The sequence below is a fragment of the Herpailurus yagouaroundi genome, unplaced genomic scaffold (genome assembly GCF_014898765.1).
Source record: "Herpailurus yagouaroundi ecotype Mexico unplaced genomic scaffold, PumYag 190, whole genome shotgun sequence".
NCBI classification, from domain to species: domain Eukaryota; kingdom Metazoa; phylum Chordata; class Mammalia; order Carnivora; family Felidae; genus Herpailurus; species Herpailurus yagouaroundi.
In genome coordinates, this window is record NW_024412421.1 from 10590841 (window position 1) to 10605925 (window position 15085).

A 15085-nucleotide genomic window follows, 5' to 3' on the forward strand; every position below is an offset into this window, starting at 1 on the left:
GAGAAGGAAACCCTCATTTTTCTGAGAAGCTTCCCATTGTTCATATTAGCAATGCGTTTAATATAGTTTTCAAAGTATCACATGAGCCAAAGCTGCTGCCGCCACCACCGCGAACGCAGGACGAACGGCTGCAAGCAGGGAGGCAGCACATTCCAGGCCTGGAGAATCTTCCAGTTCCGCGTCTGCCCCCCCCCCCCCCGCCGAGACTTTGATCTTCCCTTGGAGGCTGATGGGGGAGGCCAGACCCTCTCCTCACTGCCGTTCTCGGGAGCGGCCCTGCCCGCAGCCAGGCTGGAATGGGGTCCCTGCTCAACACTCTCTCCAGGGGTGCCAGGGAGTCTGGGGAAGCCGGCCTTACCGGCAGGTCTGCCCGGGGCCTGGGGAGGCGGCTCTCAGGGCTGCTGTCAGTGAGGGCCTGGCTCCTGGGGGTCAAAGGGCAGGCAGCATTTCAGCCCCTTCTGGGACTGACTTCCTGTTTGGGAGAGAAAACAGAAAGGCCCCAGCAGGAAATGGGTCTTCTTCCCTTCTCCCCACAGCGCTTTTTCCGCTGGCTCTGGCCTGTGGGGAAAGACCCATGGTGGAGGGAGGGGGGCTCCCCATGGCTGGGTCTCACCCACTCCTTCCTTTGCCCTTGGAGCCCAGGAGGGAACCTGAGGCCTCTCCGCCAAGATAGCAAATCCCACCTCACCAGCACTGCTAGGTCACTGATCACCAGCAGGGCTCCTGACACCCCTTACGGCCCAGCACTGGGGCCTTGGGGGCCCCCTCAGACTGGGCCACAAGAGAGAAAGCACGGGGTGCAGCTCCCCACCACAGCCACAGAGTCTCTTTCCCAATTGAAGGGAACTCCTCTTTGGTGCCAGGCCCCTGCTCAGAGCCACAACTGCTCCTTGCATACCCCCTGAGCACAGGGAACTCACCCCTTCTGCCTGCTAAAACACAATGTTGACGGAGCCTCTTTCTGCAGAAAGCAGGCCTGCTGCTGAGAATTCATCCAAGGGCAGGTGTCTCAATGCCACCTAGACTTGCAGATTCAAAAATGTATGCTATTGTGTTTTGAGTAAGTTTCTACCAGATTTAACGTAAATCTGCTGGTTATAGAGGGTTTAGACATTAAGTATCAAAAATAACATGGAAACTACCTGCAATTTCATTACCTAGAGCAGGGCTGGGATAAAGATACAAGGATTTATTATTTATTGTGTTTACACCTACCTCTGGTCACCTGAACTTCATCCCATGTGGCAGAACCCAGCGGGCAAATCCCCCCTCTCTGGCGCACACCTTCACGTATTTCAATAAGAACTAACCTTTACTGAGCTCCAGATGAACTCATCTTATTCTCACGATAGCTGTATGAGATGTCTAATTTACAGATGGAGAAACTGAGGCTCAGAGAGGTCAGGTACTTCCCCATGGTTGCACAGCCAGGAAGGGGCAGAGGCAGAGATCTGAATCCATCCGGAGCAGAATGGAAGTCTCTTCTCCTCAGATTAGACACACACTGTACCTCTTCCTTCCCCTCATGTGAGCCGGATTCCCGACCATTTAGCAGCTCAGATGTTCATTCATTCATTCTTTTGCATATTCAGTCATTCATTACGTAACTTGACATTCCTGAGCTCGGGCTAGGTGTCAGGTGCAGGCTGGTGCTGTCCCCTACACCAGCTGCCCACATCTGCCACACTCTCAGGACTCTGCCCTGAGAACCCAAACTCGGTTTATTACAAAAGGCTGAGTTTATCACATTGTACTATAAACAGCTCCACCTGAACCCCAAGCTTCAGAGAGGCAGCCTGGGTCGAGGCCCCAACAGCTCCCCTTGCCATCCCCCTCGCCCCTGCATGAAGGTCCTGGGTGGATGGGGGTGTGGAGACCGGGCCCGGGAGCGGTCCTGTTTTTATAACATCAGATGGGTCCAAGGACCCCGCGCACATACATAAAATATACATGTATAAAACACAGGCGATGGCTTCCCTTCCAAGAGGTGTTGCTAGGGTGGGACGGTTGACCCCCACCCTGGGAGAGGAGGAAGTCAGCCGTGGCGGGGAACACGGGTGGGTGCACCAGTCCGAGCGGCCGGTCCGCCTAGGCACCCAGGGGCCTGTGGCCACGGGCCAGTCCTGTCCGGCCCTGGGAGCTCTAGGCCACCTGGATCTGCAGGTCCTCATCCTCATCCAGGTCGCTGGCTCCGTCCCCGGCTTCCTCAGCGCCGAAGCGAGCGCTTCGGATCTTCCCGAAGAGGGGGGCGTTCTGCTGCTGCCTTCGGAGCCTGTGGGGCCGGGTGACAGGACGGTCAGGGGAGTCTGTCAGCTGCAAGCGGCCAAGCCTTCCCTAGCACTTCCCTGCTGCCAGGCCCCAGGCTGGGCCTTTTTCATCCATCACCTCATCACCCATCATCCTCCCAGAAACCACGGAGGTGAGGGAGATGCTACTTCATCCCCGTTTGGCAGACAAGGAAACTGAGGCACAGAGCAGCCAAGTAATCTGCCTAGTCCCCCGGACAATAGTGAGTGAGGCTGGGCTCCACGGTGGGCTGGGGCTGGAGAGGTAAAGTAGCCGCTTAGGGTCATACTGCTGGGATTCGAACCCACGTCAGGCTCCAAAGATCACAGGCAGAGAGTTTGGGGCTGGGGGTCTGAGTCCCCTACCCCCCCAGGGACAGTGAGAAAGTGCTCCGCCCTCGCTCTTCCCCACATTCAAATTCCTAAAGCCAAAATTTACAAGGGCTGGTGGAGGAAATGCCCATCCCCCAGCAAGTGGCTGCCTTGGCTGCATCTTACTGGAAGGCATGAATTATTAACACGGCAGGGAGGGGCCCCGGCGGGGGCCTCCATTACTGGGCCATGATTTAGTGAGCTGTCCCCGGAACATTAAAGCACAAAAAGTTGGAAAATAAAACGAGGCAGCGGTCCTGGGCAGCCCTGCCCTCCCCGTTGGAAGCACTTGAGAGGCTGGGTAGAGCCTGCCTGTCCATTTGGGGAGTTTATGGCTCCCAAAGAATGTGGCCAACACTGCGGGAAAGCCCGGGGCTAGGCGGCCTCTGAGGGGTGTGTGCTGTGGGGGTAGAGTGGCCAGTGCCGGCCATGCCTGGACTGGTGCCTGGGCCCCTGCACAACACTTTATGGGTCTCGTCCCAGGCAGACGGGGAAACTGAGGCCAGGTTGGCCACGTCACATGGCTTCAGGTCTGGCTTCATAGCCTGAATTCCCAGCCATGAAAACTCCACACACGGCAGCACATGGCACGTGCTCAGTAAGTCAGGGCACAGATGGCCAGGGGGCAGTTTGGCCAGAACACTGGTCCACTGTGTGGCCGTGAAGACACCTACCTTCTTAGGCCTGAGTTTCCTCGTCTGCCAGCTCCCTAGAACAAAATATCTTCTACTTCCCTTCTCTCGTAGGAGCATGGTTCTTGAGGCACAACATGGGTCCCAAATATAAGTACCCCCCAACAGCCCCGAGGGGCTCCCCGGGGGCAGAGGCAATAACAGCAGTAGCAGCACTTACTATGTGCCAGGTACTTTTATAAGCCCATTTAACTCACAATAACCGCGAGGTAAGAACTGTATCATCCCCATTTTACAGAGGAGGAAACTGACACAGAGAGTTTAAGCAAGTGACCCAAGCAAGACCACATTGACCACTGACATAGCTACTAAGTGCAGATTCCCACCACCCGGGCAGCCTGGCTGCAGAGCCCGTATCTCTCTGTTCTGTGAAATAATAGGATGCCACTAAGGGCCTGGCTAGGGCCTGGCACAGGAAGTTGGTCAGTATAGTGGTCATGATGCCCTTGGCTGGCGGGGCACCTACGAAGTAGGCAGGGGCTTAGGCTGGGCTCTCTGTTACCTTATGGCCCCGGGGAGAGTGCACAGAGTCCAGGGATGGGGTGGTCAGGGAAGGGATGAAGAGTGCTAGCTGGGTGCCCCAGAGACCCTGAGGTCATCCTTCACTAACGCGGTCGCGTCCTGTCCAGAGCTGATGGGTTGGGTCTACCATCAGGGCCGGGGCTCCTCCATGCTTCCCTGCCTTCCGATTCCTCAGCTCCCAGCTGGCCTGTGGTCACCCCAGCCCGGGGACCTTGGGGGCTGCTTGTTCTTCCTGGCCATGACTCTCCAGACCCTTTGTCCCTGCCCGCTGCCCCACCTAGGACCCGACCTCTTTGGCCGCCCTTCCTTCCCTCTCACCACCCGCCCACCTGCCTGCCAGCAGGTCACAGGAGATGATTCCAGGGCTCCCAGCTGGTCTCACTTCCTGCACTCCCCTTCCCTGGTTTCCTGGCCCTGGCCCTTCCTGCCTGGAGGGGACAGGATTCTGGCCCCAGGGGTCTTGGATCTCTTCCTTCACTGCCTTCCCCTCTAGCAGGAGTTTGGGGCTCCAACCCTGACCGGGAGGAAGTCTCTCTGCCCTGTTTCTGTGCCCCGGCTGGGAATCCTCTCCCCGCTGGCCCTCCTGCTGCACGCCGGGCTCACCTGGACTGCAGATGTTCCAGCTGCACTTGTAGGTTCTCGCTCTGCTCCGTCTGCTCGTCCAGCGACCGCTGCAGCTTCCGTGCCTGGTTGTGGGCCTCGTCCAGCTGGTGGGTGAGCAGGGAAAGAGCGTGAGGGTCACCTTGGGCCAGCCACTCCTGCCATTCCTCTGCCCTCCCCAAGAGCAATCCCTGTCTGTCCATCGAGGCCAAAACCAAGGCCCACCTCCTCCAAGGAAGCATCCCTTTGCTCCTCTCCGTATCTGCTGCGCCCCTGCCTTCCAAGTCTACACGTCTTCCAACACCCCAAGCTACTGATGCAGCTATCAACCCACCTGCCCGTCTCTCCCTGTGGGTCTGTTTATCTGACCATTCAGCCGTGGAATAGCATCTGTCCATGGAGATACCTACCTACCTGCCCACTCACCACTGCTTATTCTACCCGGCCACCCGTCCGCCCTGTCTATCTGCTTCCACTCTCCCAGACCCACCTATTATCCCATCTTTCCATCCTTCTGTCCTTCTTTCTCTCTGTCCATTCATCCTTCTACCCACCGATCCAATCAGTTATCTGGCCATCTTTGCACTGTCATTTGTCTTTCCACACATCTGTACACTCATCTGCCCATCCACTCACCTACCCATCCACCCATCCATCTATCCAATCACCTACCCATCTACCCACCCATCCACTCACCTTTCATACATCTATCGTTACATCCTCTCCATCCCTCCCTCTTCCCTCCTCCCCCTCCCTTCCCCATCCACCTGTCCATCTGTTCTCTCATACTTCTGTTCATCCATCCACAGAGTTACTCTCTCGTCTTTCCATTTACACATCTATGTGGTACCTGTGCCTCCTACACATCCACCCACTCATCCATCCATTAAGCTATTCAACTACTCATCTCTTCGCCCGTTTTTCTTCCCACGCTGCCACATACGCATCTATTTACCATCCGTTGGACGCCCACATCCCGCTCTACCCTGGGCACCTCCCGAGAGTCAGGCTCATGCCGGGCACCGGGGGCCCGGCGCAGAGTGACACAGGAGGGCCCTGCCGCCCCACTCCTACCTCGTCCTCGGCCTGGGCCAGCTCCTTCTTGAGCTCCTCCACCCGCAGCCGCAGCTTCTTCACCTCTGCCTCGTGCTGTTCCACCCGCCGGTTGGCATGTGCCAGCTCTGCCACCTTCTCCTGGAACTGTTTCTTCAGCTTGCCGTGCACGTGCTTCAGGTCTGCCAGCTCCTGCGGGGCAGGGGAGACGGGGGAGGACTCGGCATCAGAGGGCACCTGCCTGTTTGCCGCCGTGCCTCCAGTGCCCACAACAAGGCTGCACCCAGCGGGTGCCCGATGGACATCTGGAGGATTAAGAGGCTTAACCGACACAACGAACAAAGAGCACTGGCGCGGGGCCGGGCTCCCAGTAAAGTGCTCGGTAAGCCTCGCCCCCGGTGGGCACCCAGGAGGAGCAGCTTCTAGGGCGACTGCCACACCTGTCCTTAGTCGTTACTTCAGGGGTCCCCGGCCCCCAGTGGGCTGGAGGTGGACACCCAGCAGGCGCTCTGCCCTGGCTGCACGGGGCCCCAGAGGTGCCCCAGCCCCGGCCGTACCACCCGCTACCCCACCTTGTTCTTCTCAAAAAGCGCAGCCTGGCTGGCCCGCAGGTCACAGTCCAGCGCGCTGGCTGTCTGCCTCCGCCGCCGGGCCAGCGCCTCCTCCAGGTCCCCGACCTGCGCCCGCAGCTTCTTGTTTTCCCGTTCCAGGCCCAGCTTCTCGGTCTCCAGCCTCTCACGGCGACCCCACTCGGCTGCGTTCTCCGCCTGCAGCCGCTCCATCTACAACAGGGCAGGACGGGGTCAGGGTTCCGGGGGACAAGGGACAGCAGGGTCTGGGCTGGATGCTCCCCCTCCCCATCTCCTCCTGTAGCCAATTTTGGCTCCAGGAAGCAGATCCGGCTGCAGCAGCTATAATTAACCTGGGCTGATTTCACGGTGTGCAGGATGTGAGGGAGCTTCTGGTCTCTGTGTGGGAGAGAGGCCCGTCACCCCTTGCAGGCTGGAGCCCGGGGTGTGGCTGGTCCCCACCTCAGCGCACAGGCCTGCTTCTTGCCCTCTTCTGAGCGGTCGGCTGATGGAGACAATGCCCCCGGCTCCCCCCAGTCCCAAACTCTCCCGGCTCCCAGCCGCGGCCTCACCTCACCCCTCAGCTCGGCCATCTTCCTGTCCATGCTGGACCGTGCACCCAGCTCGTCCTCCAGGTCTTCGGACATGCGACCCAGCTCGTCCTGGTGGGCCTCCTTCAGGATGCTGAGCTGCAGGATACAGCACAGCCTGGTTATGTGAGAACCACCTGGGTGCATCTGGAACCAGCTCTGGGGGATGGGCTCTGGTGCAGGAACGCTCTGCAAAGAGTCTGAGGTGGGGCCCACGTGGGCCACAGAGTATCCAGAACAGAGCCTGAATCCCACCACTTGTGCCATTTCTGACATCTCACGCTTCCGACCTCATTACCCGCTAGCCTCCCAGTGTCTACTCGTGGCCCCTGTCACCCCACTTTCCACAAGAGTAGCCTAGAAGGAGCTCTTTAAAAAGACAAATCCAATCATACCTCCATCTTTGGGTTCCTTAGGATAAGGACCCGCCTCCTTTCTATGGTCTCATGAAGCCCTGCGTGGTTGGACCCTCGTCCATCTCTCCTCAGCCTCATCTCCCACCTCTCTCCCCTTAGTTCACCGTGCTCTAGGCTCTAGTCCTCAAACACACTAAGCTCCTGTCTACCGCTGGGCCTTTGCACATACAGCTCTCTCTACCTGGTGCACTCTTTCCAAGGTATTTTACAGGACTGACTTTACTCATTCTCAGGCTTTGGCCCAAATGCCCCCTCCTCAAGGAGGCCCCTTTCCTCCTCCCTAACTACAAGGGGTGCCTCCTTTACTCTCTGTCCTACTCCCCAATGGAATGTGAGCTCGGGAGGACAGAGAGCTTGCCTGTCTGCCCACCTTTGTATCCCCGATGGTCTCGGCCCTGGGTAGCCCTGTGCTGGCTGAATGCATACAATAGACCCGAACAGGGTCTGCGTATGGGTGCGGGGCTGGCCATGTCAGGATCGCCTGGGGTGATTCTGGCAGAGTTGCACATTCCCTGTTGCACAGCAGGAAAACCAACAAACTACCACTCTGTGCAACGACACGGATGAGCCTCAAATACATAATAGTGAGGGCAAGAAGCCAGTTACAAAAGAGAATCTTTATAATTATCTGCTAAACTGCACATTCATGTTTTATTCACTTTTCTGCAAATGATTCCACTTCATAATTTGAAAAGATTAAAAAGGCAGATTCCTGGACCCATCCCCCAAAGATGCTGCTTCAGGAGAGTGAGGGTTTTAGGATATTTCCCAAGAGATTCTACCACGGGACCAGCCTTAGTCGCCTCCAGGGCAGTTTCAGGCTCTGAGGTCTGGATCTTTGCACCTTCTGGAAATGCAGCTGATCCACAGGCTTTCTCTGGGTGGCTGCGCCCCCTGGTGGCTGTAGGGGCCTGCACAGGAGGCAGTAGCGGCCCCCCAGGGCGATCTCTGCCTACCCGGAATCCCCCTGCTACCGTGGTGGAATCCCCTCTCTGCCAGCTGGAGTCTCAGTTTTGTCATTTATAAAATGGGGACATCAGGGTCCAGCCTCCTCGACCGCCCCGAGGCATCAGTGAGAGCACACACCAGGTGCCCAATGAATACTACATCCAGACTCCTCCCCTTCAGCACAGTCTACAAAGCCCAGTGAGGTTTGGCTCCCCTGTAACCTCCTCTCTCACTACCCTCCAGCCACACTGGCCTGTTTCCTGCACACACTAGGCTTATTCTGGCCGCAGGACCTTTGCATTTGCTGTGCCTTCTGCCAGGAACTCTGCTCCCATATGGTCTCAAGGATGGCTTCTAATTCCTTTAGGTCTTGCCTCAAACATCACCTTCCTAGAGAGGCAGGCCTGCCTGCCTGCCTGCCTGCCTTCCTTCCTTTTCTTCCTTCCTTTCTTTCTTTTAAGATTTTGTGAACTTTATTTTTTTTTTTTATACTTTATTTATTTTGAGAGAGAGAGAGCAGGGAGGGGCAAAAAGAGAGACAGAGAGAATCTCAAGCAGGCTTTATGCTGACAGCACGGAGTCCGACCCGGGGCTCGACCTCACAAACTGTGAGATCGTGACCTGAGCCGAAATCAAGAGTTGGACACTTAACTGACTGAACCACCCAGGTACTCCAAGAGAGGCCATTCTTTTTTTCTTTTTCTTTTTTTCTTTAAATGTTTATTTTTGAGAGAGAGAGACAGACAGACAGAGTGCGAGCAGGGGAGGGGCAGAGAGAGAGAAGGAGACCCAGAATCTGAGACGGTCTCCAAGCTCTGCACTGTCACCACAGAGCCTGATGCGGGGCTTGAACCCATAAGCTGTGAGATCATAACCTGAGCCGGAGTTGGACGCTTAACCGACTGGGCCACCCAGGCGCCCCTAGAGAGGACACTCGTGACCCACCACCCCATCTCTCTCATTCTGAGTGCTTCAGAGCTTATGAACGTACCTGCCTGGTTACTGTCGGTATCCCCCGGGCCCCACCCCGTGGCCTCCACAAGGTGAGCTTCTGAAGGCAGGGACATCGCCTGCCCCGGCACCCAGAACAGCATATGGCACACAGCCAGTGCTTGGCGAGGAAATGACTGAACTCCCTGTCTCCTGCTCCCACTGCTGAAATTCAGCAGCGCAGTGCTGCGTCTCCTAGGAAGACCGTCAGCTCCAGGACTTACTTGCTTGAGCATCTCCTGCTTGGTCTTGTTCAGCTCCTCATACTTGATCTTCCACTGGCTGAGCTCCCCTTCCAGCTTCTCGATGTTCCTGCTCAGTGCCAGTTTATCCCTGGAGAGAGGAGGAGGAGGAGAGGCAGACATGGGGGTGAGCTCACTGAGGCCCTCTGCTGAAAGCCCTCACCGGTGGTCTGCACAGGAGGAGTAGTCCGTGTCCAAGGTCCTTGCCTTGGCATTCAAGGCCCTGGCACCCCACACTGTGGCAGGCACCCTGCTTTTGCACTCCTTTTGGAGGGGTACCCCCAACCCCACGCACAACCGCGGGTGCCTGGCTTACGATGTGGGGAGGTGACCGAGACTCCAGGGCAGTGGCCATCCTGGGCAAGTGTCTCAGGCTCAACTACCAAATATGACGTCTGTTCCTGTTTTATGTACCGGGGTTCCCTGTAAGGCTTGGTTTGCACACAGGGTTCTGGAGGTGGAAAAGCTGGAAAATACTGTCCAGTGGGTCTTAGATGGAGGGGGCACTTCCTGTCATCATCCCTGGGTGGGTCTCCTGCGATCCCCACTCTGCACTCTGCTCTGCGCATGCATGAGATGCTGTGAGTAAAGAGCACAAGGCCTGGCCCTGGCACACAGTAGGTGCTCAACGAAGAGCTGTGCTTATCATCACTCTTCAGCATGCTGTGCCTCACGACTGCCCCGCCTCCCCGCCCCCCCCCCCCCCCCGCCCGCCACCACTCTCAGGAAGCTTGACGTGTCATACGTCTAACATGGGCTTCTCAGAAGAGACAATGCCACCTTCTAGGAGGTATGTCTGATAATCACGCATGATTGGGTCATTTAGTGGGCAGGGACAAGGTGTGCCTACGTCCTGCAGTCAACGCCCAGGACATCTTGTGCACCCAGGAACTGTCCCGCATCCCTGTAACGCGTGCATGTCCTGTTGGACATCCCTGGGTGTGAAAAGGATCTGAGCCTTGAACCTCAGGCTGATTCCCATATAAACAGAAAGTATCTTCGGTATAACGTGGTGTTCCCCAGGAACAGAATCGCTGTGTAAATTGAGGGAAAGTCGCGCTCTGCTTTGTTCAGAACTCTACCAAAGGCTGTTCATCTCTCAGGAAATATGGTCACCAAAGAGACAGCACTTGTGTATTTGAGTTATTAACCCCACACACCTGCACCTGCCATTTTTGTAGCCGCCCTGGGAGGTGACTTTACCTGAGTGAACACACATAAGGCTGCAGGACAGTGGCTGGCTCGGAGTATTTGCTGGTATGGTTATCATCGCTATCATTCTTTATAAAGTTACCAGATGCTAACTACATTTGACCCTGAAAACCACAGATTTCAACCGCACGGATCGACTTACATGCACACTTTTCAATAAATACAATACTGTAAGTATATTTTCCTTTCCTTTTCTTTTTTTAAAATGTTTGTTTATTTTGAGAGAGAGAGAGAGAGAGTGAGCGAGCGCATGTGCCCAAGCAAGGGAGGGGCAGAGACAGAGGGAGAAAGAGAATCCCAAGCAGGCCCCGCACTGGCAGCCCAGAGGCTGACGTGGGGCTCGAACTCATGAACCGTGAAATCATGGCCTGAGCCGAAATCAAGAGTCAGAGGCTTAACCAACTGAGCCAGCCAGGCACCCCTTCCTTTCCTATTCTTAATGTTTTCTTTTCTCTAGCTTACTTTATTATAAGAATACATCATATGATACGAATAACATACAAAATATGTGTTAATCAACTATTCACATTATCAGTAAGGCTTCTGGTCAACAGTAGGCTATTAGTTAAGTTTTTGGGGAGTCCAATTCTGGGGAGTCAGATTTTCAACTGCACGGGGGGTGGTCAGTGCCCCTAACCCCCACATTGTTCAAGGGTCGACTGCATTTCACTATTTCTTCTAGGGGAGCTGGGCCTGAGCATTTCCATGTCACGATACATATATTTTATGACAGGCTCCCCTCATTTTTGCTTTAAATTTCAGTTAATGAAACAGGTTGAGTTTTGTCTGTTTTGCTTAAACAGAAATTTACGGTCTCACAGTTCTGGAGGCTAGAAGTCCAAGGTCAAGGTGTCAGGAGGACTGGTTCTGTCTGAGGCCCACGAGAGGGAATCTGTGCCCTCGCTTCTGGGAGTTTGTGGGCCACCGTTGGGGTTCCGTGATTATAGAAGCACCACACTGACCTCTGTCTTCACACTATCTATGCATTTAATTTCTGGACAGAAAAGGGGGCGTTACAAAATATTCTTTGCAATCAGGCCTGTGCCCTGATCAAGGTCACCGGGAACCTCCCTGTTCTAAATCCACGGGTCAGAGCTTAGTCCTCTCCTTACGTGATCAATTCAACTGCTCACTGCCTCCTCTGTGAAACAGGTGCTCCTGGCTTCCCTGTCCCTTCCGGGACTCCCTTCCCCTGTCTCGTCTCCTGCTTGGCTCTTCCTCCGATCTCTAAACTAGGTTGGCTCCAGGGCTCCGTCTCTGACCTCCCTTCCCCCGGCTCGTGGCTTTACCAGTATCACCTATTCACTGCTGACCCTTGAGTTCTTACCTCCAGCCCAGATCCACCTCACGAACTCCAGACTCCTCATGTCCCCAGCTGTCTCCCTGTCATCTCAGACTCAACCAGTGCAAACCTGAATTCCCATCGGCAACCCCTCAACCTCCCTGACTGTCCAAGGCACCCTCTCCCTGCCAGGAGAAAACCTCCGTGAGGCCAGGGGCGGGGAGGTTTGGTCGTATTTAGAGCGGTATCCTCACTGCCGAGCACGGGTTTGCCAGAGTAAATGCACGACACGTATTATTTAACTAATGAATTATTAAAATAAGTCAATACACCAAACCTTGCACTGGGTCCTCCGGTAGAGCACGCCGCTCTAAAGTTCCAAGACTCAGCCCTTAGTAGTGCCATTCGCCTGCAGCGAGCCTCACGTTCCACAACACTGACTTTCATTCTGTGATTCTGAGGGTGCCCTGGTGTGGCCGGGTCCACCCGCCGGGGCCCTGCTTCCCTCCCAGGACTCACTCTCGCTCCTTGAGTAGCACCTTCTGGGATTCATCTAGCCGCAGCCGCAGGGCGGTCAACTTGGATGCACCCTCTTCGATGGTGGCTGTGTCTTCCCAGGGCAGCCGGCTGCGCTCCTGGCGGCCGGAGCTGCCCCGTGGGCCCCCGGCCCCCACGCTGCGTGCCTCCCAGCAGCCCTCGGGCTCCTCTGGTCTGCTCTTCAGCAGGCTCTCCACTAGCTCCAGTTCCTGTGGGGACCAAGGCGGAGGATGGACCAGTGGCAGCTGAGCCCCCCTCTTGGCCAACCTCCTGGCCTTTCCCAGGCCCGGGGTCTGGGATCAGCTTGTAGGTAACCTTGGGCAAATCACACAGCCCTTCTGGGCCCCAATTTCCTCTTCCGTAGCCTGCCTCTCCATCCCTGGAGAAGGAGAGACACCCCCTCTTCTGGGCTTCCCCCTTCACTTCCTGGAACTGCGCATTGAGTCAGCCACCAATGTATCCGAGAAGATTTTGCAGGAGATGGTGAGCTCCCTGCCATTGGAAGTATGCAAGCATATGGTGGGACACTGGTGTGAATGGAAGCAGAAGCAGGGACACTTATAATGGATAAGACCTAACTTCTCTCAAAGGGAATTCCGGCTCGAATATCCCATTCTTCACGTGCCAACACTAAGGCACCAGGAGATGTGTGACATGGTAAAAGAGGCACAGGCAGGCAGTCCCTGTGAGCAGAACCAGCTCCCAGACAGGAAGCACTGAGGGATTATTAACTCAGTGCCAAGCCCTCTTCCTCTCCTCCAGCCTCCCCCTACCCCTTGGCCCCTTCAGCCTGCCCCTGCTACACCCACGGCCTGTCTCTGACCACGAACCTGAGACATCCATGGACTCTTCCAGCCTGGCTTCCCTTGTGACCTTTCTAGATGAGTCTAGGCCAACTCCTTCCCGGTCTGGCCCTCGGTTTCCCTGTCTGGACTGGGACAGCGGCCCTGGGAACTACCTGGGGAGAGAGACTCTACTCCTAATGTATCTCAGACTGTCTGGGTGGGGGCCTTGGATGCCACCTGGTCCAAAGTCCTGTTTCATAAACAGGGAAACAGGGAGGGAAGGGGCTTTTTCTGAGTCTCAGACCCAGACCCTGATCACCACCAGCAGCCCCTTGGCTAGGCTGGAGGAAAAAACCTCAGACTGTAATCCCAAGGTTCCTGCCACTGCACTGCCACCTCCGGGGCTGTGACTGGCAACCACAACAAGGACAGGTCAGGAATAGCACCTGAGGCTGGCTGACAGGAGCTGTCATTATCTGCCCCAAAGAAGAGCAATGAATGCCACCTCCGAACACCAGGCAGGCCTGGGGTGGGGGGGGGGGGCTTCAGCCACCAGGAGGCAGCAGTGCCCACTCCAGCCTGCAGGGATGGAAGGGGAGGGAAAGGGGCAGCCAAGAATCTGAGCTGGAAGAGCTGGCCTGTCTGGGGATGGAGCTGAGAGGAATGTGAGTCTGGACTCTGCTCCTACAAGGCCTGCTGGGTCAGGGGATGCTGCCCTCCACACCCACCATTAATGCTCCAGCCAGACTGATTATTACAGTGGGTCCTGGAGTTCACCTGGTTCAACTACCCAACGCCCCAGTCACCAGCTGGCAGACATTGGTACTTAATCTCTCTATGCCTCAGTGTCCTCATCCACAAAGCAAACACCCCTTGGGATTGTGCGAATTAACTAGATATGGCACACGCAGAGTTTAGTGCTCTGTGTAGGTGCCCACTTAATGACGGGACCTGTTATTCTCAGCCTCTGGGCTTTTGCATGCCTAGGATGTCTGCCTGCACGTTTCACAGCTAATTCCTCCACATCCGTTTAGTCTCAGCTGAAATGGGACCTCTTCCAGGAAAGCTGTGAAGCCCCCTTCCCAAAGCCTGGTTCAGGGACCTTCCCTGTGCCCCTATTGCCCTGACAATCCCCCATCCCCTCAGCTTTGATGACACGGGTTATAGATGTTCACCCCTACCCGCCCCCATTCAAGCTGAAAGAATGAATGAATTCAGCTGCGATGCTAATGGACGCCTACTAGGCAACTGTTTGGATCATACTCCTGCCCCAAAGGGACGATTTCATGGTTCTGTTGACTGCTCAGATGTGGGAGTGGAGGGACCACCAGGTCCCAGGCCTCGCCACCCTGGCGATCTCCCTCTCCCCCGAAGAATGGCCTCTTGAGGCCCTGGGGAGCAGAGGCCGACCCAGGGGAGTGAAACCTCCCGGGGCACCAAGCCCTTCCTTATCCCCCTTTCGGAGTCTCGCAGCGCTCCCTTCCGGACCCCGGTGTCAAGGCCCCGCCCAGGAGCCCACCTCGTCCCCAGCCCCACAGCCCCACCCGCGCGCCGCACACCTGGCTGCCCTGGGGCACTTCCGACCCGACGTCGCGCACCGGCTCCTGCTCCCGCTCGGGCTCCGGCGCGTCCGGGGTCCTGTCGGCGTTCCCCCGGGCGCCGCGCAGCCGCGCAAGCTCGCGGCCCCGAGCCTCGCACTCGCCCTGCGCCTCCTGGCGCTCGCGCCGCGCGCCCGCCAGCTCCTTGGTGAGCGCGTCCAGGCGCTGGCGCAGCTGGCGCACCTCCTCGCGCGCGCGGTTGCGCTCGGCGCGCACCTTGCTCCACTTCTCGCGCCAGTTGGCGGTGCAGTCGGACCACCAGCGCATCGTCTTCTCCATCTGCGCCGCCCGCGCGCGCGCCTCCTCCAACTCCCGCAGCCGCAGCTCCTCGCGGCTCTCCCAGTCCCCGTCGGCCAGCAGCGCGGGCGCGGGCGGCAGCGACAGCGCGGGCG

At 56.7% G+C, this 15085-nt stretch overlaps 1 protein-coding gene across 1 annotated transcript in view; it reads right to left on the bottom strand.

The window, feature by feature from the left end:
• Window positions 1–26: 26 nt before the first annotated feature.
• CCDC102A (coiled-coil domain containing 102A) overlaps window positions 27–15085 on the bottom strand; it is a 23942-nt gene continuing 8883 nt past the window's right edge. Inside the window, exons 3-10 of the mRNA XM_040498121.1 lie at window positions 14655–15085; window positions 12293–12519; window positions 9262–9370; window positions 6666–6782; window positions 6097–6306; window positions 5546–5716; window positions 4475–4578; window positions 27–2272 (exon numbers count right to left, since the gene is read on the bottom strand). The exon at window positions 14655–15085 is cut by the window's right edge and continues 11 nt beyond it. Coding sequence (XP_040354055.1) covers window positions 2143–2272; window positions 4475–4578; window positions 5546–5716; window positions 6097–6306; window positions 6666–6782; window positions 9262–9370; window positions 12293–12519; window positions 14655–15085 — 1499 coding nt within the window. The 3' untranslated portion in view covers window positions 27–2142. The remainder of the gene's footprint in view (window positions 2273–4474; window positions 4579–5545; window positions 5717–6096; window positions 6307–6665; window positions 6783–9261; window positions 9371–12292; window positions 12520–14654) is intronic.